At 41.1% G+C, this 23,920-nt stretch overlaps 3 protein-coding genes across 11 annotated transcripts; all 3 read left to right on the top strand.

Moving 5' to 3' along the window:
• Nucleotides 1-190: 190 nt before the first annotated feature.
• cnn2 (calponin 2) lies at nucleotides 191-6,743 on the top strand. Its single transcript, XM_070919168.1, has 7 exons — nucleotides 191-332; nucleotides 2,878-2,999; nucleotides 3,136-3,202; nucleotides 3,656-3,793; nucleotides 3,935-4,051; nucleotides 4,840-4,986; nucleotides 5,338-6,743. The coding sequence occupies exons 1-7, from the start codon at nucleotides 279-281 to the stop codon at nucleotides 5,641-5,643; spliced, it is 951 nt and encodes a 316-aa protein (XP_070775269.1). The 5' UTR covers nucleotides 191-278; the 3' UTR covers nucleotides 5,644-6,743.
• Nucleotides 6,744-8,449: 1,706 nt separating this feature from the next.
• On the top strand, nucleotides 8,450-10,832 carry rps15 (ribosomal protein S15). The gene is made up of 4 exons (XM_070918650.1): nucleotides 8,450-8,490; nucleotides 8,905-8,990; nucleotides 9,479-9,713; nucleotides 10,670-10,832. Exons 1-4 carry the CDS (start codon nucleotides 8,488-8,490, stop codon nucleotides 10,781-10,783), a joined length of 438 nt encoding a protein of 145 aa, XP_070774751.1. The 5' UTR covers nucleotides 8,450-8,487; the 3' UTR covers nucleotides 10,784-10,832.
• A 656-nt stretch (nucleotides 10,833-11,488) lies between these two features.
• LOC139296131 (dipeptidyl peptidase 9) lies at nucleotides 11,489-23,384 on the top strand. 9 transcript variants are annotated; one of them, XM_070918442.1, is made up of 21 exons: nucleotides 11,489-11,578; nucleotides 12,988-13,078; nucleotides 13,238-13,476; nucleotides 13,732-13,844; nucleotides 14,336-14,509; nucleotides 15,658-15,829; nucleotides 15,928-16,038; nucleotides 16,246-16,374; nucleotides 16,463-16,524; nucleotides 16,619-16,719; nucleotides 16,895-17,072; nucleotides 17,195-17,354; nucleotides 17,483-17,562; nucleotides 18,244-18,396; nucleotides 19,144-19,279; nucleotides 19,796-19,941; nucleotides 20,073-20,219; nucleotides 20,352-20,504; nucleotides 20,943-21,085; nucleotides 21,875-21,986; nucleotides 22,256-23,384. In XM_070918442.1, exons 2-21 carry the CDS (start codon nucleotides 13,023-13,025, stop codon nucleotides 22,346-22,348), a joined length of 2,658 nt encoding a protein of 885 aa, XP_070774543.1. In that variant the 5' UTR covers nucleotides 11,489-11,578; nucleotides 12,988-13,022; the 3' UTR covers nucleotides 22,349-23,384. The 9 variants fall into 9 exon arrangements, with proteins under 9 accessions (XP_070774543.1, XP_070774544.1, XP_070774545.1 ...); XM_070918443.1 differs by lacking the exons at nucleotides 11,489-11,578; nucleotides 12,988-13,078 and having other exon boundaries at nucleotides 13,254-13,476; nucleotides 15,661-15,829; nucleotides 17,483-17,580; XM_070918444.1 differs by lacking the exons at nucleotides 11,489-11,578; nucleotides 12,988-13,078 and having other exon boundaries at nucleotides 13,258-13,476; nucleotides 15,661-15,829.
• Nucleotides 23,385-23,920: the final 536 nt, after the last annotated feature.

Here is a 23,920-nt window from a genome sequence, read left to right on the forward strand (position 1 = left end):
CCCCACACAAAGACCTACTATAAAAGCTGCATTTTCAAGCTCTCGCGCCACTGTACTGCTCCGGTGAACTATCAGCAGGGAACTATCTTGACTCTTGAATCGACGCTTTTTGGTAGAAACCGTGGGAGCGCTCTAATTGGCGGCGGCAAAAGAGAAAGGAAGTATTTAGTTCACTCTGTTTTCATTGGAAGAGAAAGTCGAAGATAATTTAGCGCAGATTGCTTCTTCAAGTCGGTATCTTGTTTTACCCAAACAGAAAAATCACAACTCTTTTGACAATGGCATTTGTCAAGGGTCCTTCCTACGGACTATCAGCGGAAGTCAGAAACAAGGTAGGTGTACATATTTTTATATATCACATAAAGTAAATTGTATTCAACTTTTCTTCCCACGTCTACTCATTGTGCTTTTCTCGGAGCGCGAGTGAGAGAGTCACCTGGCCTCCATTTTGATATGCGTGCCCAGGTTAAAAGGTAGGCAGAGCTGGATGGAGGAAAAAAAAAACGCAGATTTAAAAGCGTTTTTTTTTTTAACGGTTAAACTGACTTCTTAATTTTCATTAGACCTCATTTGAGTGTGAATACTTTTCAAAGTATATATTCATCTTTGAGTTTTACACCTTGAAAAGCAGAATATTGATTTTCCCACGCGGGAGACAAACTTAAAAACAGACTATGGGCGTTGTCCCTCTTGGCAAAGAAGTGTGTCGTTGTGGCAAAATTGTTTTCCCCGTTTCCAGCATTTTCTATTCCCTGTGCAGCTTGTTGCCCGGCATTGTGACCCTCATTAGCAGATAATGCAATTCATCTATCAGTCACCGCAGTACATGCCACCCATCCTCGTTATTGCCCTTCACGGTGTTTTTAAAAAAAAAAAAATGTATTTTGTTTTTTTTTTGTTCTTTTTTTAATGGCAAGAATAGTTTCCTACTTCCCCTCTATGTGGTAAAGTGTCGTACTGCTTCTCTCCATTAAACTTTTCTTCGCTCAAATCATGTCGGATCAGTGCAGGAAAGTTTTCACTCCGCAAAATAAGTCTTTGTTTGGACTGAAGTCAAAACAAACCAGCAGTCTCCAAAGTGAACCCACTCTTTGGTAATGTGTAACTTTTTGAGTGCGGCCTTGATGAGGAAAGCACCTTGTTTATTTGGACCTGCCTGCGCAGATCTCTGCACACCCGGATCCACTTAAAATACCAGAGCTGATGCTGGTGATTACTTCTCTGACCACGTTACTGTGTTTCACACAGAGCTGCATAACCATATGACATTAATGTGCTGTTACTGTGTAACACTGTTCCTTCCTGTTACTACTAGTAAGGCTTTTAATCGTGGCCTTCATTGTATTGCCTGCTTTCGTAGTTGCAGCTAATCTGCCATAGAGATCTAGGTTTTGCTTACTCTGCTCTCTGACACATACCTACCAGTCTTACTTTAACTCATCTTAAGCTGTTCTCTTTTCATCTGCATTCCTTGGCTGTGCCCTTGTGTAGAAGAGAAAGGGTCTTGTCCCTTCCCCAAATCTCTACAGAACATCATGTGCCGGACGTAAAGAAAACATGTAGATTTCCTCTGTCTCTTACTTAGTGATGTCCTTGACGGTTGGGGGGTGGTGGGGGTGCTGACTTGAGTGGTATTTCCTGCCATCAGTGACGTAGCCTCCTCCGTGAAATGTGAGGCATTTTAAGGATTTCTCCTCCTTGTCTCCTTTTTTTTTTTTAATTTTTTTTTACTTCTGCTTAAAACTCAGATGTAGAAAGTTTAGACAGTGAGCTCAAAGTTAATCAGCTGCAATGAGCAGCATTTGTGAGTGTCATCACGGTCTGCATTCATTCATTGGATCAACACACAGTTCTGCTCCCTCGCTGCCTCATTCAGCTCTTTTATCCGAGCACTGTGGGGTAAATTCCTTGCGTTCAGCTTGTCTCTGTAAATTACATCTGTCGAATTCTTTTGTGGGCAATTAAAATGGCCAGTGTTGTTTTTTAATCTGGGGATAACTGAATGAAGGAAATGTAATTAGAAGACAGACATTCCTTAAGAGTACAACCAGCTGCGAGTGCGGCCAACTTCTATGTATATGGTAGGTTAAACTCTGCGGTTCAGCTCCTCGTTGTTGAGAGAGATTGTTAGCTGGTGGTGAGTTTGCACTGGAGCTCAGTCAACACCGTATCTTTTACTGGATGAGAACAAATCTATACCTGTTTCAGCCAATGACTTTTTTTTTTTATTTTCTTTTTCCATTTCTGCTTTCCAGTTTGTCACACAACAGACGTAACTGTTATTTACGTGACCATAATGCTCTTCCTGAATGGCCTCTTTCAGAGCCAGCTAGCATGTTTCTTACACTTCTGTCGTCAATCAAAAGAAAGCTTGTAAATCAAAGTAACACCTCGAGAGTGACACCCTCACTAGAAAGTCAATCTTTGTGCCATGTTAAGCCCCTTTAAAACCCTCCCCCTTTTCAGCGACTACCTTCCTGTGTTTGAGGGAGAATTTAGCAGTTTAACAAACAGGATATCCTTGTGTGGGGGGTCATGTCAGTGTCGCCTTTCTTTATGAAGGCTAAAAAAGACAAAACCCCCTCTGTAGACATAGCACACTACACTGAGGCAAATTGAAATTCAGGGGTGACCATGAAACACGATTACATGCAGTCATAATAAACTTTTATGTGATGTTTGGTCACTATTATAGATGCAGCTCAGTTAAATGGCATGATTGGGAGGTCACTGGGGACAGGAAGATAATTGTTCAAACAAAAAAAAGAAGTCTGTGACAAACTCCATGAATGCATTTGCTGTTTAACAAATGGCCTACTGGTCTGTCATTGCTGCTCGTGGAACACGTGTGACCTTTTGACCCCTCTGCCCGACCAGATCGCACAGAAGTACGACGCTCAGAAAGAAGAGGAGCTGAGGATCTGGATCGAGGACATCACCGGCGCTTCCATCGGCCCTGACTTCCAGAAAGGCCTGAAGAATGGAGTCATTCTGTGCGAGTAAGCAGAGATCACAGATTGTCTGTTGCAGTGCACCACGAGGCCCTCATAATCCGGTTTTATTATGTGTGGTTTTGGAAAACTTAAATGTTTTCCTCTTTTCTCTCCTTTTTTTTTTTTCTTCTTCTCCTTACAGACTTATCAACAAACTTGCCCCAAACTCTGTGAAAAAGATCAACCACTCAGCGCTGAACTGGCATCAGGTGAGTTAGTTGATGAAACCAATTAAGGGTGCGGCAAAGTGAGTGTCTTTTTGTAGCACAGGTTCATTGACACTAGTGTTGATGTTACATGCGGTTAGCTACTTGAATCTGCACATAGTTAACAAATAGTTCCTGTGCTGTTGTGTTGTATTGTTGTACTGTCGGTGCACTGAATCGTGCTAGGTCACGGCAGTGTTGTGCGCTTTTTGCTCCTTTACAGACGCTGCTTTTGAAACTGGTTTCTTTACTGAGGTGTAACTGTCACAGCAAACCTACTCCCTCATTTGCGACTGGCTGAATGTTGCAAAGACAAACTGTTTTTACAGCTATAGGACGGCATCTTATTGATAAGAAAATTTAAGATGGTGTGCAAACAGCGAAATGATTCCACCACTGTCATTGGAAATCCTGCACACGCATTGTTAATCTTGTTTTCAATTTGTGTGGTTTTAGCTGGAGAACCTGACAAACTTCACCAAGGCCACCACAATGTATGGCCTGAAGCCTCATGATATCTTCGAAGCCAACGACCTGTTTGAGAACGGCAACATGACGCAGGTCCAGACGACGCTGCTCGCACTCGCTAGCATGGTGAGTGTAAAAATCTGACACTGGTGCTGGGAGTGATGTTTTCCTATCACCTTTGTCTTAGACGGTTTAATTAGCAGTATGGTGTATGATTGGATTTTAGTATATCCACCATGACAACCATCTATTTTTTTTCCCTCTCAGGCCAAGACCAAGGGCTGCCAGTCACGGGTGGACATCGGGGTGAAGTACGCCGACAAGCAGGAGAGGATGTTTGATGAGGAGAAGATGAAGGCAGGACAGTGCGTCATTGGCCTACAGGTATGGTTTTAATTTGGAAACTCCTGGGTGAAGACAGTCGGCAGCCGTTTAGTTTTAGATCTGAAACTCTGTAATCAGACCAGCAAAATGTGAACGCTGTGTACAATTAATCTCTCCACACCTCACATTCCTTCATTTGAACCACTTCTCATTCATTTGTAATTTCAAATTAGACAATTGCCCTTTAATTTACAGTCATAATATCACATACCTGAAGGTTGTGTTGGTACAGGTCTGACAGTGATACTGAAGGCTGTGGTGGACAAAATAATCAAATGGGACAGAATTTATCAGGAAAGGAAAAAACACACTTACTCTTATAGCTTATTGAGTCTGTATTTGTGATCGGATCTGACGGAGGTGAGGCGCTTCACATGCTTGGAGGGCTGAGCTCGATACTGCGTGTGGCGAAACCAGACTGTCATGATCTCATGTCGAGCGTAGCATACTTCAGTAGAAGAGCTGCTCATTGTTCTCACTGCCTCTGAAGCCTCACTGCTTTGTTATTGTTTCCGCCACTAAGAAGTATGTCAAGTAGATATGAGGGCTACCTAAACAGTGAGGAAAACGTACAATACGACTCACTGTTTACAACGTAGTCATAGTTGACCACGGACTGAAACTTTAAAGTATATGTTTGCCTGGTGTCATGATTATATGAACATCACTCACATTCTTGTTCAAATATGACCAATGCAGTGGCGTTATGCAACATTTTACCACTGTCAGTTATTGTATGAGTGCAGCAAGTGGGTTTAAATGATTTATTGATGTTTCTGTATTTTTAGATGGGGACCAACAAGTGTGCCAGTCAGGCAGGTATGAATGCATATGGCACCAGGAGGCACTTATATGACCCCAAAGTTCAAATCCAGCCCCCCATGGACAACACAACCATCAGTCTGCAAATGGGAACCAACAAGGGGGCGAGTCAGGTACTGCAACACCTTCTTAACTTCTCATAAATCCAATATTATAGGGCTCCAGTGGAAATAAGCCTCAGGGCATCACCTATTCCCGGTTCTTCCACAGCAGTAAATTAGTGTCATGTTTAGTCTTGTAGAAAGCGGTACAACTCCTGGATTGTCTCCACCAAAGGAAAACTGACACTTCATCTGTTTGACCAATCATCAGCTCAGTGAAATCAGCACTTTGTTTAGAACTTTTATTGCCTAAACAGGAATAATAACTGTTGCAGAAATGTTACAGCATCATAAAATGCTCTGGGGGAAAAAAAGTACATTCAATGTGATTCTTATTTTCCTTTCCCTCTCTCTCTACTACAGGCTGGGATGACGGCTCCAGGGACAAGGCGTGCCATCTACGACCAGAAGCTGGGCACAGACAAGTGTGACAACAGCACCATGTCCCTACAGATGGGCTTCAGCCAGGGAGCCAACCAGAGCGGCCAGAACTTCGGCCTGGGGCGGCAGATCTATGACGCCAAGTACTGTCCTAAAGCTGGGGAGGTTCCAGACGAACAAAACGGGGCAGGCGTCGCCCGCGAATTCATCCCAGATTACCAAGATGAGGGTTACCAAGGTTACCAGGAGGAAGAGCAGGTGTACCAAGAAGATGGGACAGATTACTAGAAGGAAGGGAAAGGGAGGTTGTATAAAGGAGACTTCTTCTGCAAGAAAACCTCGAGGCAGGCGCTCTGTTTTGTATCCGTAGGATGTTGCACCTTGTTTTTTGGTCAAATCCTTTTTTAGTGTTTTATGAAATTGTTTTCTTACCCCTATTTGTGCAAATCTAATGTTACACATATCATGAACTGTATTCCTGTCATTCAGTGACCACAAAAGCCAATCTTTTTGGCTTAGCTAGTTTTCTATCGCAGGGATTTTTTTTTTTTATGTGCCAAAGCCCAACTATTCTATTTTTTTTTTTTTTTTTTTTTTGCTGACTCATTAGTTGCATTAGGGGAGATCCCTAGGTTTTTGTAAGGGCAACGTGAAACCAAAAGTGAAACTTTAGGGAGTTTTTATAAAAAAACGTTTTTAAAATAGTGCATGTTTTGAACAAAACACCCATGCTTGTGTTTATCTGTAATAGCTGTGTAAACAACATTCCTGTGAGTGAGAATGTTTTTGTTACTACTTCAGTATCTTCGTTCATTCAGTATTGGTCATTGATGTATACAGTAGTAAACCGTTTTGGTTGTTCAGGCAGTTGAGGAAACAAAATGGATTTTGTTTTTTAGAACAAACTAGTCATACACTTTTTTTTTATATTCTGTCTTTTCTGTTGTCTTTTCTCATTTCAGGTGTTTTTTTTTTTGTTTTTTTTAATGGAGGAAATATTTCCCTTGTTTGCATAACCAGTCCAACTGGAGTTAAGCTTGTTTTCTTAGGATTAAAGACGGTGGGGGAGCATAAAATAATACTCAAGTGAAGTTTTGAACATTCCAAGCAAGAATACTGGATTCTTTTATGTTGGTGAGAAAATGTTTAAGTAATCATTCTTAAATATTGGTTGATATGCAAACCAATCATACAATCATATTTGATCCTTATTATTTATGCATATTTGTGATTGGAATAGGGGTTATTTTATACCTTGACTCTGAATAATGTTTTGTATTGGACTATACTTTTTTTTCCTCTGGGATAATCTTTATGCCAATGGAAAAAGAAATGTTTGAATTGAGAAGTTTTTGTGAATACGGTGTAATAAAGATGTGTATTCATTATTTTGTGTTTCGTTTTGTAAATGGCACACAAAGGACGGGTGGTGATTTATTTACTTAATCTTCAGCAGTGTAGCATTGTTTAGGTGTCAACTAATGAAGGTACAAACATCAGTTAGTAGGTGCATGGAAGCACATTTATCAGATTTAAAAAAAAAAAAAAAAAAACAACAAACAAACAGGAAGTGTTATGAAACACAAGCTCTTAGTGAAGTCCACAAATTGCAGTATTATACAGTAGTTTGCACTAATATAACAGTGCAAGCCTTCCTTACAAAACAGACATGGTGTGCTTGTAAAGGGTTGGTTAAAACATTTTCTCACTTACCCTCTGGTGGTAAGTTGATTGTCCAGGTTTTGAGATATGTATCTCAGAGAAAAACAAACTGATTTCAATACTGGATAAATTCAAGCTTTATTTTAGGGTGGGGGCAGGTAGGACATCTCAAAACCTAGGTGAATAAATCAAAACAATTTGAATGGCCAGATACCGATAAAGGGAGTAAGAACATACAGTTTGTGTTTCTGTGATTGGGTGAACCATCCCTTTAAGTTCCTATAGGACCCAACAGGTGGAAAAGATGTTCTGCTTTATTCTGGTTCATATACCAAGCTCAAGGTTCAGAGGATCAATACTTTAAAGCAGAGGGTAAAATATCAAAAGCCTTTAGTTAAGTAATGGTAGCATTAATGGAAAAATACTTCATAACAAATAAAAGTCCAACTTTCAAATGTTAACCACATGTTCCAAATGACCTAGATATCCCAAAATGTTCTTGAATTAAATGAGGATCAAACAGAGGTCCTTAACAGCGTTCGTAAAGAATCTGGGACCTTTGACCCTAACGCCCGAATTCAAGTATCACATTTATTCCTGTTTCCTGTTTCATTATTATAATCAACTCGACCAAGGATCAGTACCAGTACATGTGTTTTAAGAGCTTTAAAGTCAAAAAGTAATCTGCACTGCAAGTATTGAAATGGGTATTAGATAAATGTGTTAAAAGTACAATGCTTATCTGAAATGTGGCGGTGTGTCTCAAAGGAAATATTCAAGTAACATCCCACTACTTCAGTAAATGTATATTTAGTTACAGTGGTGGAAGAAGTATTTACACCAACACAACAATGTACAATTACTCCATTACAAGTAAATGTACTGCATTTAAAAGAAAATTAGTATTATCTGCAAAATGTAATTAAAGTAATGTCATGCGCAGTGTAAGTCGCAGTTTACTGTTGTAGCTGAACAAAGTGGAGCTAGTTTTATCTACTCTATATACAGGTATATAGAGTACTCTATATCTACTCTATATACCTGTATATAGAGTAGTTTGTTTAGTTTACTAGTTTAATGTAAGGCCCCCACGAGATAATTCTTGGGGTTCATGAGGCGACTGATGGGGTGGGGAAAGCTAAGTTCTACAACACAAATCTTTATTATTTGTTTTTATATTCTTTATGTCTCTTTAGTGGAATAGCTAACGAGAACTGTCTTTTTATTCCACCTGGTATGTAGAACTCACACTGTGGTACATTAAGATTCATCGAAACGATAATAAAAAAGGGACACGTTGGTAAGAAACTTGACACTGTACAGAAAATGGAGTTATTGTACAACAGCACCACCTGCTGTTCACGGTGGGGACTACTACCGGAAAACACCACCGGATGTTTGTCTTAAATCGCGCGATATCGGGTAGAACGAGACTTTTGGCCGTTCTTTTCCTCCGGAACATCAGGCAAGATGGTAGGTGTCCAACCGACTGTGAAGCTTGTCAAAATGTAATCTGTATGCATCTGCCCTCTATAATAACTGATTAGGATGGCTGACTATATCATCCGACAGTTACACACGTTCGCTGACCACTCAGTAGAAAATTGTTGCTCACAATGCCAGATAAATGTATGTTTATAGGCTATATATTAGCCTGAGCTATGGCCGCCTTTGGCTAAGCTAACCCGGTGGTTCAACGTAGTCTGTAGCAAAAACTAAATATGAACTGCCTATTTAATGTTATTGTTGGTCCGAGCGAGGGATCATACGCGGTTGTGTAAATATTTACTAGTGACATTGAAATACGTTATTGTTAAAACATTTGCGCTACAATGTACATGCTAGCTGCACAAGCTACATACTGACGAGATGATGCCTCTCATTCAGGCGGATACCGAGATCAAGAAGAAGCGTACCTTCAGGAAGTTCACCTACAGAGGTGTGGACCTGGACCAGCTTCTGGACATGTCCTAGTAAGTGAAACACTACTGAGGTTGAGGAGCTGATGTTGCATGGTGGTCAGCTGGAGCTACCGTACAACATTTTCTTAGTTTCATTGGCTTGCATGCTGACATCTTGCTTACCAAATATGATTTAAATTTTAGCTGTCCATCCAACGATATCCCCCTTACAGGAAGTTCTGTTGTGGCTGTAATATGGGTATTAAATATTAATATACAAATGTTATTTACAAACAGTCCATTATATTGGCTGATGTGCGAATTTGGAGGTCAAAGTTTAACAAAGGTAGAGCTGACTGGGTATTGCACTAAAACAGGAAACATATCCTTGACTGTCAGTTCACTTCAATATGAGCCTATATGGTTCATTGAAGTGAATGTGAGATGACGGTCATTCCCAGTGTGACTGCGCTGTACTGTTCTGCATTTTACCAAAAGTGTAACTTATTTTAAAGATGACATGGGGCTTTTTTGACATTGCTGTCTCTTTCCCTGTGTAGTGAGCAGCTGATGCAGCTGTACTGCGCCCGCCAGAGGAGGAGGCTCAACCGTGGCCTGCGCCGCAAGCAGCAGTCCCTCCTGAAGCGCCTGCGCAAGGCAAAGAAAGAGGCTCCCCCCATGGAGAAACCAGAGGTGGTGAAGACCCATCTGAGAGACATGGTCATCCTGCCTGAGATGGTTGGGTCTATGGTTGGAGTGTACAACGGCAAGACTTTCAACCAGGTTGAAATCAAGGTGAGTTGCTATAGCTCAGGTGGAAGTGGAAGCGTGTGTGTGAAGCTCCAGCTTTCTTGGACCTCATTTCAGTTATTTCGGTCCCATTTCTGAGTGTATGGGAGTTGCAATGCACAATCATTTTTTTTTGTTTTTGTTGTTGCTTAAACTAAAAAGCCAGTTGGTCTCATTTTGAAGCAGTTTGTCATGAGTCTGTGCCCTGTCAAAAAAGCCATTATCTCCCATTAATTAATGTCAGGGCAGTAAACACAAAGCTGTGGAAATCTTATCTTGATGTTCAAGACTGCTGGACTGAGCAGCAGAATGATGAAGGTGGAGACTTGAGACATTTGGTAGGCCAAATAACATTTCATGATAGTTCCATTGTACATAGAGAACCATAGTTTGAGTTGCTGCAAATGACAGCTTGTAAAAATAAACCAACGTATTGGAAAATTGATGTATAGCACCATCGATGTGCAACTACAAATTCCAAGTTACTCCTATGTGCTCCTATGCTTCTAGCAAACCTGTGTATGACTCATTGTTCTGCATTTATACCCACTAAAATATCCAAGTGTTAGAAAATGTGAAACTCTGTGTACAAGATGGCCTGAAAAAGACTTGCAGTATGCAAAATGTATAGGGCCTTTTTTAAAATACACCCGTGGCAACATGGAATTTATTAAGAAGGCAGGATGTTACAGAATAATGGTGCTAACAAAAGCTTCTCCTGCAGGACTGACTATCTAATGGCATGGTAGTGTTGGAAACTGACACTACTACCAGAGTACACTGACCCCTAGCTCTTCTGTCACAAGCACTAATTAAAGCTTCTAGCTCTAGATATTCACCATTTAAGGGCTGCCTTAAGTGTACAGTTTGCAGTGAATCTTGTTCAGGATGATTAGCAGCTACTACATTACTGTATATGCAGCTCTAAGTGTTGCCTTACTGACATGTTCTCCTCTCCACAGCCTGAGATGTGCGGTCACTACTTGGGCGAGTTCTCCATCACCTACAAGCCAGTCAAGCACGGTCGCCCTGGTATTGGAGCCACACATTCTTCTCGTTTCATCCCTCTGAAGTAGAATGGCTGTGTTCTTTGTATAAATAAAAAAAACTGGTTGCTCCACAGAACTTGTCTGCTTTGATTTTTTTGTTTTGTTTTTAGCATAATGTTGCAAAATGAAGATGAATTGCACATGTACATAATCTTCAAGCTTGAGCTTTTTAGGTGTCTTGATAAACAGTTTGGGTGGCTTTGAGATAACTGAAAATACACAATTAATTTTACTGTTATGTTAGAGTTGTGAAGAACCTGAATCATGTTCAGTAAATGTTTTTGTTTCATCTTAGTATGAGACATCAGCAGAGACTCAGAAAACGAATGTTCTCCGTATGTATGAATGTAAAAAGTGAGGCGTGGTACAGATGCACGCCAGTAGACTGAACACTGGTTTGATTTGATTGAAAAATACTGTCAATCTGTAGTGACTGGCTGAGCTATTGGTACCCTACGAGTGACTCAAGTCAAACATATTTGCCAGGAGACGGCACAAGTTGATGTGTATAATGCATGGAAAATGATTAAAATAAATGGGTGAAGAACAGGAGTCAATCTCCGGATAATAAGCCGTTCTGCTGCACGCTGCGCATCACTGACAGTACTGACGCCTCCTCTGAGCGGCAGTGCGGCCCTGTAAAAGTACCGATGTGTACTCCACCAGAGCTAAGGTTCCTCCTCTTTCCGATCTGAAAGCCAGCTACATTTTGTGTGTGGCCACTCTCGGCCATGGATACAACGATTAGCAGTTGCACAATCTGTTTATTGACACTAAGCTAATAAAGTCTATAACTTGGTTAAAGAAACAGTGGCCAGATTGGTAAGTATTCCATTTAATTTCAGCGAGTTTCTTAGGGACGGTGGTCTAAGCGTCTGTTTTTACAGAAATACCAGCAGCCGCTAGCTAAAGGCTAGCTTCCTTCTAGCTAGGTAGCTAGCTACCGTTAGTTAGCTTCAGAGCGAAAATGACAGTAGAGAGCTGTCATGTCAAAATGTAGCAAAGCAAGATTTTATAAACATAGACACGGTTTGGTAACAGTCATTTCCCAACAGTTTGGAGTTTCGTCATTCACTGCCAAAGGTAACTAACGCTAGTGCCGTTTAAAATGTTAACACAAATTAATTTGCCGGTGTTTTCCCCAGTGTGACTGAGTAGTTGAAATCCGAGAACAAAGATCTATTGTAGGCTAGCTAACTGTTAACGTTAACGGTACCGGTATTTTGCTATTTCACCCGACTTGTTCGCCACTCTTAAAATTAACTTCCATTAAGTAACCCGCTGAGCCAAATAGGGCCTTTTCATGTATGTTATAACGTTACAAGTTGCAGTGGAAATCTTTCCATTTTAACATGTTTTACATAATAATACCGAGGCTCCGTTAAGTTAAAGTTTACGGTTCAGGGGAGGTTTTTAGGAGAATAGTTACCAGTAGTGTAGACGCACTTCCTCTTGTACAGGCACATAAATAGTCAGATCTACATTTTGGTCAATATCCTCTCTTAAATACACTTCAATCAGTCCACTCCTAATACAGATCTCCCCAGTAGATACCAGGTGACCGTGTTGAATTTACTCTTTAGGGCAGTAGTGACTCAAGCTGAAATATTATGGTGGTTGGTGTATTTGTTGTGGGCTCAGTGTTTATACAGATTTAAAAAGTGCCTCACCACAGTATCAGACCAGCCTGCCTCAACTTCCTAACAGTAATATAAGAAAGGCACTTAAGTATAGGATTTTTTTTCCCACTGCTGTCATAATAATCTCTAACCCAACACAGAAGGATAAAGGAAGGAATGTGGGGTATTCACTATACCCTGTACTTGACCTTCAGCAGAGACTTATCAGTTGTTTTTATCCTGCCTAAGATTGACACATGTGAGACTGAACAGGAATTATTGTCACTCTGGTCTGTAGCTTTAAAATATATGGCTCCATTTTTCTGAGTCAATATACTTAAATGTCTTCACGAATGATGTATATTTTTCCTCTTCTCCACATTTCAATCATTGTGTTGTAGTCTGAGGACTGATACAAGACAAATGCTGTAAAACTATCCCGAGTCATGAATGTCTTATCAGTCAAGAAAGGAGACTGGTGCAGACAAAAGTATGTTCATACCTAGCTGTCATAATGAGGCATTGCTGTCCCCCTAGTGTCACCACGGTTAACTATTTGTTATTTTCTATTTAGATATTTTAAATGATCTTCGCCCTGTACATTGTTCATAGGTTACAGAATCGGAGTGTGGCGTGTTGACCGGTGAATGCATAGAGTCAAGAAGGTAAAACTTTGTGACAATAAAGAAGGTATCTGGAAAAGGTACAGTACAATGTTCATGTTATATCTCCTTTAACTGCTATAATGCTCAGGAAAAGGGTTGAATAAATGTTTCAACCAGTTCCATTATAGGAATGCACAAGTGCAGGTGTGTCTAGGTTTCTGCACCTCTTATCAGTTCTTTCTATTGTCAACATCCAGCTGTGTGACAGTGAGCATGACGGCTGTGGACGGCCTTTCGGACAGCACAGAGGTGGTGGAGATGGAGGATGTCCCATCTCAGTTCTTTGTGGACAAACACTCTTGGGAGGGCCTCCGTGACATTATCCACTGTAGCAGGAAGTACTCGGGCATGATTGCCAACAAGGCTCCCCATGACTTCCAGTTTGTGCAGAAGAAGGATGAGAATGGACCCCACTCCCACCGGTTGTACTACCTCGGTAAGTGGATTGATGCTTGATGATGGCACACAAAATCCCCTGCATCAGCCTATGATGTGTATTTTCTGTATGCTACTCCTTTTCTCCTTTCACTAGACCTCAGTCATGTTTTCCTGCTCTAGGCAGCAGAATATGATTGCCTCATGATATTAAAACAATCACTGTGTTGAATTTCTCCTTTCCCAGTTACCCCAACCCTTTTTATTTGTTGTTGTTCTTGAAGTTGCCTTTGTTTCTTTTCTATGTGCTTACCAGGAATGCCTTATGGAAGCAGAGAGAACTCATTACTCTACTCTGAAATCCCTAAGAAGATCCGGAAAGAGGCCCTCTTAGTGTTGTCATGGAAACAGATGCTGGATCACTTCCAGGTGAATTCCCCCTCTCTTCCTGTTCGTGCAGTGCCTATATACCAAACAGCACAGGCTGATGTGTCTCACTATAGTAATAATAAATAATAATATATCTAATAATATAGCTCACATATCTTGTTATTGAGCGGCCCCATTTAATAATTTGACTGTAGCCTTCTCTTTAGTTTTACTTAAAGCTAGTTTCACTTTGACATAGACAGTCCCTAAATGTTTGGCAGTGTCACTGTTGCAACTTGACACCTGTTCTGAAACTCGAAAGATTAAGCAGCCTTGGTTTACTATAACTATGAGAGGAATGCTTGTACTTTTCAACCATTATACAATTATTTGATCTGGGTGGGGGGGTGTCAGTTGAATGTGGTTGTATATTTCACAGTCATAATATTGTATATATCGGCACAACATACATATCCTAGTTAATTTGTATATAAAAAATCTCTTCCATTTATTCTAATGGTGTAAATCTGATTTCCTGTTTGTTCTCTAAGGCTACACCGCACCAGGGGGCCTACTCCCGAGAGGAGGAGTTGCTGAGAGAGCGTAAACGTCTCGGAGCATTTGGTATCACCTCCTATGACTACCATGCCCAGACGGGCCTGTTCCTCTTCCAGGCTAGCAATAGCCTCTTCTACTGTCAGGATGGAGGCAACAACGGCTTCATTGTGAGTGCACTGCTGTTTTTTCTTCTTCTTCAATTTGGAATTCTTAGTTGAGTTTTTTTTAGTTAGGGTCTAGAGTTAATCTAAATGTTTTGGTATTAAGTGTATTTCAAATCTACCAGTGGCACCATGCTCACCATCTAACGCAACAGATGTTACTGGAGGAAAGACAATCAGAAGACCATAATACTTCTTTCTATTGGCCAGGGCTTCAGATTTTGTGCTTTTTACATCAAGTTGTTGGTCTTTGTGCATTGGCCTTGGATACAGATGACAGCTCTGCTATAAATCCTGGCTCTAAGAAACACAGGATGTAGTGTCTTACAGATTACGTTTTGTTGGAATCCTTGGCGCATAGTCTGTGTACCAAGTATTTCGTTAGGTCGTTATAGTAGTGGCCCACTGTTAGTAGTTGGTTTGAGTCTGGGATATTGATCGATAGATTGTTGCCTTTACTGTTGTGACTTTACAAATATGACCCCTTATTTGTACCGTCCTGTTTGTGCCTTTAGTAACTTTGATACGCTCTTTTGAATTTGTTTATGTCCTGTCTGGTGTTACTCTGATTTTGTCCACCTTTTTGTAAATTCGATCTCCTGTAGGAAGGGTGAGTTCTAATGTGCCATCCCTATACATTGTGCTGTATTTGATTCAGCCTCATCCTCTTGATGGCTTCAGCAAGATACAGTTTGAGTGAACAAATTGGGCAAAGAAAAAATTGCTTTTACAAACTTATCTTGTTGTTACATATCTTGGACACATTTGTGTGAATGACATTCATTTACACATAAGTTGGGCTGGAGAAAAGAGACGGGAGGAGTTGAGTATCAGAAAAAGCAGATTTTCTTCATCAAGAACATTGTTAATCTTGTCTATTCTTTGAAAAATGTCCATGTGTCTGTCATTTCCACAAACACAACTATTATTTCAAAACATGAGGAGCCAGCTCTTGGTAACCTCAATCAGTTTGCAGAAATCTGTAAGAATGATGGAACAAGGTACACCTCACTGTGCTCATTGTACCTTTTCATGTCTGCGAAACTGTCTTCATTTAAGATGATGCTAGCATCAAACAGGTCTCTCCTATATCTTTGCATCCAAAAGTCACTCTTGTGTTTGCCTTTGACTAAGACTGTGTATGTTGGTTTTAGCAGTCTGCCCCTGTAAAGCCAGTGGAGATCAAGACCCAGTGCTCAGGGACCCGCATGGACCCCAAGATCTGCCCCGGAGACCCTGACTTCATAGCCTTCATTAACAATAACGACCTGTGGATTGCCCACATTAAGACTGGCGAGGAAAGGAGGCTCACTTACTGCCACAAAGGTCTGACGGCTCTGGGTTTCATTTGAGTTTGTTTGAGTTGGCAATAAAATGTCATGCAATACGTAGCTTCACATGCTTAACTATCCTTTTTTCCCCAGGTGTGGATAGTGTTAAGGAGGACCCCAAGTCTGCAGGTGTAGCAACATTTGTCATCCAAGAAGAGTTTGACCGTTTCACTGGCTACTGGTGGAGTCCTTCAGCAGTGGAAGGTCAGCAATTGGTAGCTTAAATACTCAAGTCATTTACATACTTGAGGGACACATCAATGTTTTTAGGTATCTGTTTCAGCTTAAAAAATGTTTTATCATTTAAAACATTTTGTAAACATGCTGATTTTTTTTATTTATATAATTTTACCTCCATCTGTAAGTTGTTTTAGAGTTGCCTCAATTTAATGATTTTTCTCCTCCCGTCAGACCCTAATGGAGGTAAAACAGTGTACCTGCTGTATGAAGAGGTGGATGAGACGGAAGTAGAGATTATTCATGTTCCATCTCCGGCACTGGAAGAGCGGAAAGCAGATGCGTACAGATATCCCCGTACAGGTTAGTGTAGCCCTGTATTGTAGCCTCAGTGAATTGTTTCATGGGCCATTTCTACCATTTGACATTTTCCTTATTTCTTTATTTACAGGTAGCAAAAATCCCCAGGCTACCCTTAAACTGGCAGAGATCAAGACAGACCATCAAGGAAGAGTGAGCCTTTCACTATTTTTCCTTGTCTTTTTTTTCTTCTCCAAAATGATAATTCAGCATTCCTAATGTATGTATGTATGGTTGTACTTAACAGATTGTGAGCACGCAAGATAAAGAACTGGCTGTCCCCTTCACCTCCTTGTTTCCTGGGACAGAATACATCGCCCGAGTAGGATGGACGAGTGACGGCAAATAGTGAGTGTTATAGAATGAATATACTGGTATTGGAACTTGTAATATAAATAGCGTTTAAAAAATGATGTTAATGTTCATAATTTCTTTGTTTCTAATGGAGCAGTTGTTTCCTTAATCAATTAGTCTTGCCGTACAAAGCAATCTTTTGAGTTTTGTCTGCTCTGTGTCCCCCTAGTGGCTGGGCAGTGCTTCTGGACCGCAGTCAGAGAAAACTACAGCTGGTCCTGCTGCCTCCAGCCCTCTTCATCCCCGTCACAGATGACCCAGCTCAGAGGCAGGAGAGTCTGGAGGCGGTGCCCAGTAACACACAGCCATACATAATCTATGAAGAGACCACCGACGTCTGGATTAATGTAGGTCTTTTCACATGGGAAACTATTGTGTTACCTTTGAAAACTAATGTGTCCTGTTTCTAATAACAAATTGTTATGGTTATGAAAGGTTTTTCTGACTGACTGTTCTTCTCTTTCCACAGGTTCATGATATATTCTATCCATTTATTCAAACGACAGAAGATGAGTTTACTTTCATTTGGGTAAATGAGTCTAAAACAGGTTTCAGCCATCTGTATAAAATCACATCCCTGTTACAACCAGGCTGCTACCGTTGGACAGAGGACTACCAACACATAGAGGGTGAGAGACTTGGAAATGCTTCTGTATTTACATGAAATGAAGCCATCAAATAGTCATGTAATCACGATTTACGTCAGAGTGTTTGGTATGTCAAGGAGTATGTTGATTCTGTTATCTGTTTTCTGCAGGAGACTTCAAATGTGCAATCAAGGAGGAGGTTACATTGACCAGTGGAGAATGGGAAGTGCTGGCAAGACATGGTTCCAAGGTCAGACAAAGTTCGTCCGTGTTGAATGTATAAATTCACACCTATTAAGGATATACAGGTGTTACATATATGCTGTTGTGTTGACTCCAACTCAGTGACTTAAACGATGATTATGAGGCCCTGACTCTTAATTTGAGGGTGTTTACATCTACATCAGATGAAGGACTGAACCCTGGTGATGTGCTGCCAGGCCTGTACTGCAGTCACTTTCACTTCTTACTTGTTTCAACAGTTTTCTGCCTTCTGGTCCTCTGGATCATTGTGCTGCTGCAATGTCCTAAAATTGGGGGACTATGTGTGAAAAAAATCTTACATTGCTCACCCAGTATGGATATAAACCCCTTCAAATACTGTTAAAACTGAGAGACACTAAGTTGACCTAACCTGTAACTTTTAAAACTGGATTTGAATCCAATGTGCTGGACTACAGAGCCAAAACAAAAGAAAAATGCCAGTCTTAATACTTTATGACTGAACTGTTTATCTGAACTGCAGAATTTAGATAAGTGTTTTTTAAACATACAGAATTTAAGAAGTCCGTTGATATTAAGATGTTTCAGTGCCTCCAATGAAGTTACTCGTCATCTCTTCATAGTACATCATGGAGCATCATGCCTTGGCCTCACTGCTATAGTCTTTTCATTTTTTTTTTCATGTTTCTCTTTTTTTCTCCCTTGCTAGATCTGGGTGAATGAGTCATCGAAGTTGGTGTACTTCCAGGGCACCAGAGACACTCCTCTGGAGCACCACCTCTACGTGGCCAGCTATGACTCACCTGGAGATGTGGTTAGACTAACCAAGCCTGGCTTCTCTCATAGCTGCTCTGTTAGTCAGGTAAAACCATTTGTTTACCAACTCATCCAACTACATACACGGACATTTCATTAGTCCATTCATTTATTCTCTAATCCAGCATCCACTTTATCTATCTATATTCTAACAGCTCATCCAGCAAACAATGTTGCTTACAGATATTCCTTTCTTGACAAGCCTTTTTTAGTGTTTTTTTTTTTTTACAGTAATAGTCCAAAAAGTTAATGCTTTAGCGTTTAGTAATGGTAGAAATATTTTCCCGCAGCATAGTTCAAAAAGTGTAGCAGGTGTATATTTTCCCAGATCAGTGTTGCATTTTAATTTTCTAATGTGAATTTGAAAACTATATGGAAATATTATGCCCTAAAATAGAACTACGTCAAAGGGGTGACTTACAGCTGGCTGACTACTGGGTTATCACAAACAGAGCAGATTATGGTTTAGTGTGAGTGTAGCAAATAGAAGATTTAAGTTTTAGGCAGATCAGAGAGACCACTTTAACTGCTTAGGAACACTGAAAGTAAAAATCTTTAGAAACCTGAGCAAAGCTGTCAAAGCCAGGGATTGGTCTGCAGTATATGGGATAAATGTTCTCTGGCTGTCAGCAGTGTTTTACACCGACATGTTGGGCTTTGTAACACCGATTCTTGTAGTAGGTGGTGTAGCATTGCAATTGCATCTGGCCGTCTTTGTCCTTGTCTGTTTCTTATGTAATTTCTCCATATTTATATATTTTTTTCACCTCTCTCCCCCTCTATCATTCCGCAGAACTTTGACTTTTTCGTCAGCCACTACAGTAACGTGAGTACACCTCCATGTGTTCACGTCTACAAACTGACCAGCTCAGAAGGTGACCCACTACACGTGGTACCTGAGTTCTGGGCCAGCATGATGGAATCACCAGGTAAACAGGATGTGATGTGACCCACCGCCATACAGTTGTTTTCTGATTGATTCAACATGCAGAGTTTGTATTTACATAAGCTTTCCTTAGAGAGCAGTCTGGCCACGATGTGAAGGCTGTCCAACTATCTATTTTTAGAACAATCAATAGAGACGAGTCTGCAGGAGGAGGTTGAGGTCTGGCTTTGATTACATCAAGGACAGTCAGTTCGATCTACAACGGTGTCCTCTAGACAATCCTGACAGCAATCAGATAATGTGGTGTTAAACACTTACGTCATCGTGAACGCTTTGTGTTTGAGTTGATTATCGTGTATGATTCATTAAAAGTATCCGGAGTGAGAAGGCAACCCTGATACAAATAAATAAATACAATCCACTGTACAATATGCATGCTTTAGTGTGTAGTTTTGCAGACCCTTTGATTTGGTCAGGTCCCACTAGGAGCTGACCCACAATCCCTGAGAGTTTTGGAACATGCTAACGTAATGACCACATGTGTTAATATGTCTTCCAGGTTGCCCGGGAGATTACAATCCACCTGAGATTTTTGACTTTCCAGGGAGGTCGGGCTTCCAGCTTTATGGGATGGTATACAAGCCTCACAACCTGCAGCCTGGCAGGAAACACCCGACTGTTCTCTTTGTGTATGGAGGCCCACAGGTTTGTGGATATATTCAGTCTAATCTGGGTCTGTGATGTTATCATATCTCAATGTTTACAAATGTTCCTTTGAACCTATGTTACTGTGTAAATTAAAACATTTAGGACAATGTGTGTGTATGTGTATTCAGGTGCAGCTGGTGAACAACTCCTTTAAGGGCATGAAGTACCTCCGTCTGAACACGCTGGCCTCTCTGGGCTACGCTGTGGTCGTCATTGATGGGAGGGGTTCCTGTCAGAGGGGCCTTGAATTTGAAGGAGCACTGAAAAACAAAATGGTAAAGTGAGAGTCAGAAAATACATTCATTCAGTAGGAGTATTTAAACAAACTTTAAGGTAAATCGATTGCCATGAAAAAATGCCCAATGTTCAGTTTAAATAACACTCTTAATTTGCCTTTGTCTCTGCAGGGTCAGGTGGAGATCGAGGACCAGGTAGAGGGGCTGCAGTACGTGGCGGAGAAGTTTAACTTTGTGGACCTGAGCCGTGTCGCCATTCACGGCTGGTCCTATGGCGGTTTCCTCTCTCTCATGGGCCTCATCCAGCGACCCAACGTCTTCAAGGTTTGGAGGCTCACTTTCTTTCTTTTTTTTAAGATTATATTTTTGGGCATTTTTGCCTTTTATTGGACAGTTTTGAGAGTAAAGAAGCTGACAGGACTGTCTCAAGCAAGAAATAAGAAAGCATAGTTTGTATCTTGTATCACTATGTAATGCACTGTGAAGTATGAAGTCTCAAAACTGAACTTGTGATGTAGTTGCCACTTACTTCCACATGGTGTCTGTGTTGTACAATGTGTTAGCTAATAGCCTTCATTCAGTAAGGATATCTGCAGTTACATCCCTTAGCTAGAGAACTGAGCACTGAGAATAAACTGTAGAATTAGAAACTTAGAAACTAATTCAACATTTTCCAGCAACCTATACAGTAAAGCTAAACCACTACCTTCCTCCTGTACCATGTTTTTTGAGTTGCTCTGACTACATTATGCTTCCTGCCAGTTGGCTATTGCAGGCGCCCCGGTGACTGTGTGGATGGCCTACGACACAGGCTACACGGAACGTTACATGGATGTGCCTGAGAACAACCAGCAGGGCTATGAGGAAGGCTCTGTGGCACTGCACGTGGACAAGCTGCCCAGCGAGTCAGTACACACACTTCTACAAGCAGGCAATAGTGCCTGTTAGTGTGCAGTTTAGTGCAGATATTATTGTCTCTAATTTAGCCATACTGCATGTCCTGTGTAATTTAGATAGATGTTTGTACGTGTTTCATCATGACGGCAGGGTTCTTTTTCTATTTCCTGTCAAGTCATGCCTCATATTCGTTGCAAGTCAGACTGACATGTATGAACCAAAGACTCTTGGACATTCTGTTTTTTTACAAAATATTTGTGTGTCAGGGGTCATCCTTGACCTAAAATGTGACTTTTGAACTGAAAGCAGTGCTTTAAGAAAATGTGTCCATGTCTGTGTGGCTAGTATTTTTTTAATACACTTTCAGGTATGTACATGTTAGCCGTTTATCCTTCCATTGCAACTTGAAAATGAAAAACAATCACATCTCTTTACTGTTTTTAAACAGTTATTAAAATCTGCAACGGTGAAATTTAGATTTGAGGTGGCGCGCTAAGTCAAGCCTCTGTGTTTAGGGACTGAGGAAACCCTGGGGGCCTGACAAACGATATGTTGGAGCACTGCTTTTGGATGCTGAAGTCAAACTAGAAAGTCACTGAAGCCCTGCAGCTGCAGTATTTCATCTTTATAGACTTAAGATCTGTGAAGGCTTTTCCTTTTAACATCATGAAGGAATGAGGACTCTTTTACTGTTGGACAACATGGGTTATTTCAGGAATTGCACGTCTTACTATTGTATGGAAGCCTATCGTATTGTAACATATTGTATTGTAAGTATGTTATCCTTGTCATTCCAGGCCCAACCGTTTGCTGATTCTCCATGGATTTCTAGATGAGAATGTGCACTTTTTCCACACCAATTTCCTAGTGTCACAGATAATCCGTGCTGGGAAGCCCTACCAGCTTCAGGTTAGTATCACCAGCCTTATTCCACCTACTAACACACCTTTCTGAAGTTGCCATATCAAATCTCTGTGTGCATAACATTTCAGCGTGATTGTCTTGGTGATAGTATAGAGAGATATGTGTATATTTGCTGAGACCACTGTAATGTCTAACAAGATGAATAGATGAATCAATGTTATATATGAAGAATTACACTTTTTCCAAAGCAGATTATATTGGATGCATTTTTACACATCAGTGTGTAATTTGGTCGCTCTGTTTCCATGTTCCAGGTATACCCCAACGAGCGACACAGTATTCGCTGCCCTGAGTCTGGAGAGCACTACGAGATAATGCTGCTGCACTTTCTACAACAATACCTCTGAAATGAGACAACAGGGGAGAAGTGACGTCTAGTTTCCCCTCTGTCCTCCTTTACCCCTCCAGCTCACTGCCCATCTTTACTCTCCCTGACCTCCCCACCCCAACCCCCGTCTCCAACCATTCACCCATTCACAGAGAGACTATCAGACACTCTGCAGCCTCTAGCCACTCTCTCCTAAGAACTAGTCATGTAACTTCCCCATTATACTTCCCTCTTTCACTCTCTCTGTCTCTTGTTCTGTTACTCGCTTGCTTGCTCTGTCTCCTCCATGACCCCCCCCCCCTCCCCTCTCCCCCCTCCCTGTGTACAGTCTGGGGTATGGTTTACGAGCACAGAGATTTGGTGTCTCACCCTGAAAGCTGAACAAAGACAAGGACATACGGAGAAATATTTGCAGGCTGTGTCACATTGACTCATCGCTCACCCATGTTCTCATCTCTGCAACCATGATGGTTTTTGCCAAATGTTATCGTGTCGTTTGCCCCCTCGCTCCACCTGTTTTATTCACTTGAGTCAGTGGTAGGAACGGGGTTACAGTCCACAGATATGAAATGGAATCTATACACATATTCGCAGACATGAGCTCTTTCTCTCATACATACGCTCACAAGCACACTAAGCACACAGAGCTGCAATATCCATACATACTGTGAGTCTGTACCTTGCAGTTTGTGTAACGATGAAGAAAGGAAGAAAACAGACTCTTCCTCTGTCCACTTGTTTTAAGTGTGCTGTTTAAAATAAAGCATTTTATGGATTTTTATTCTTTTTTTTTTAATGAGTGCTGACAGAAGCCGCTCATTGATACTTTAGCGCCGTTTTCTCCCCTCACATTACATTGCTCGGGATGTCTGCTTGCCTTCTTAACACATAATTTATATTTGCCAAAGTACCTCTTGACTCTTGATCATGCTGGTATTTCCTTTTTTTACTGCAATAAAGACAACAGGAGGGTGAGCTCTGGAGTCTTACAACAGCTTTGTACCACCAGAATACAATTTGTACATGATAATGAATAAATGTATGAATCAATCACATACTCTCTGTTACTGCAGTTTTTTTATTCCAGCAGTTACAAGTTATGCACGCTATATTGTAGTTGCAGCATGTGTTGCCCTGATTCATGTTTTCTCACGTGTCTTCCCATGTTGATGTTCCCCTCTAACCCCTCATTACACCCACAACCTCATGTCCTATTCACATCAGAGCTGCACGTGACCAAAACTCACCACTGCTACGACAACGAGGACTTTCAAACACTCCAAACCTCGCACTGGTTCTGCCTCCTTCCTTTGTCGACAGCACGGTTGCCATAGTAACCTTTTTAATAATAGGGTACTCCTCGGAGGTGAGTGATGCCCAACCTTGATCTGCGCCACAGAGGTTAGATAATGGAGTCTGCTGCCCTCATTTAAAGTCACCACACGCACCAAGGCCTGCTGCTCAGCCTCATCATGAGCCACCACCAAGCAGGTGATGATGGCAGTGCTAGATATGAGTTGACATCTTGAAACTTAAACATAGTTCTATAGTTCCCTCCCTTGCAGAGAGTTAGATAAGAAGACTGATACCA

The sequence above is a fragment of the Enoplosus armatus genome, chromosome 14 (genome assembly GCF_043641665.1).
Source record: "Enoplosus armatus isolate fEnoArm2 chromosome 14, fEnoArm2.hap1, whole genome shotgun sequence".
In the NCBI taxonomy this organism is placed as follows: Eukaryota; Metazoa; Chordata; class Actinopteri; order Centrarchiformes; family Enoplosidae; genus Enoplosus; species Enoplosus armatus.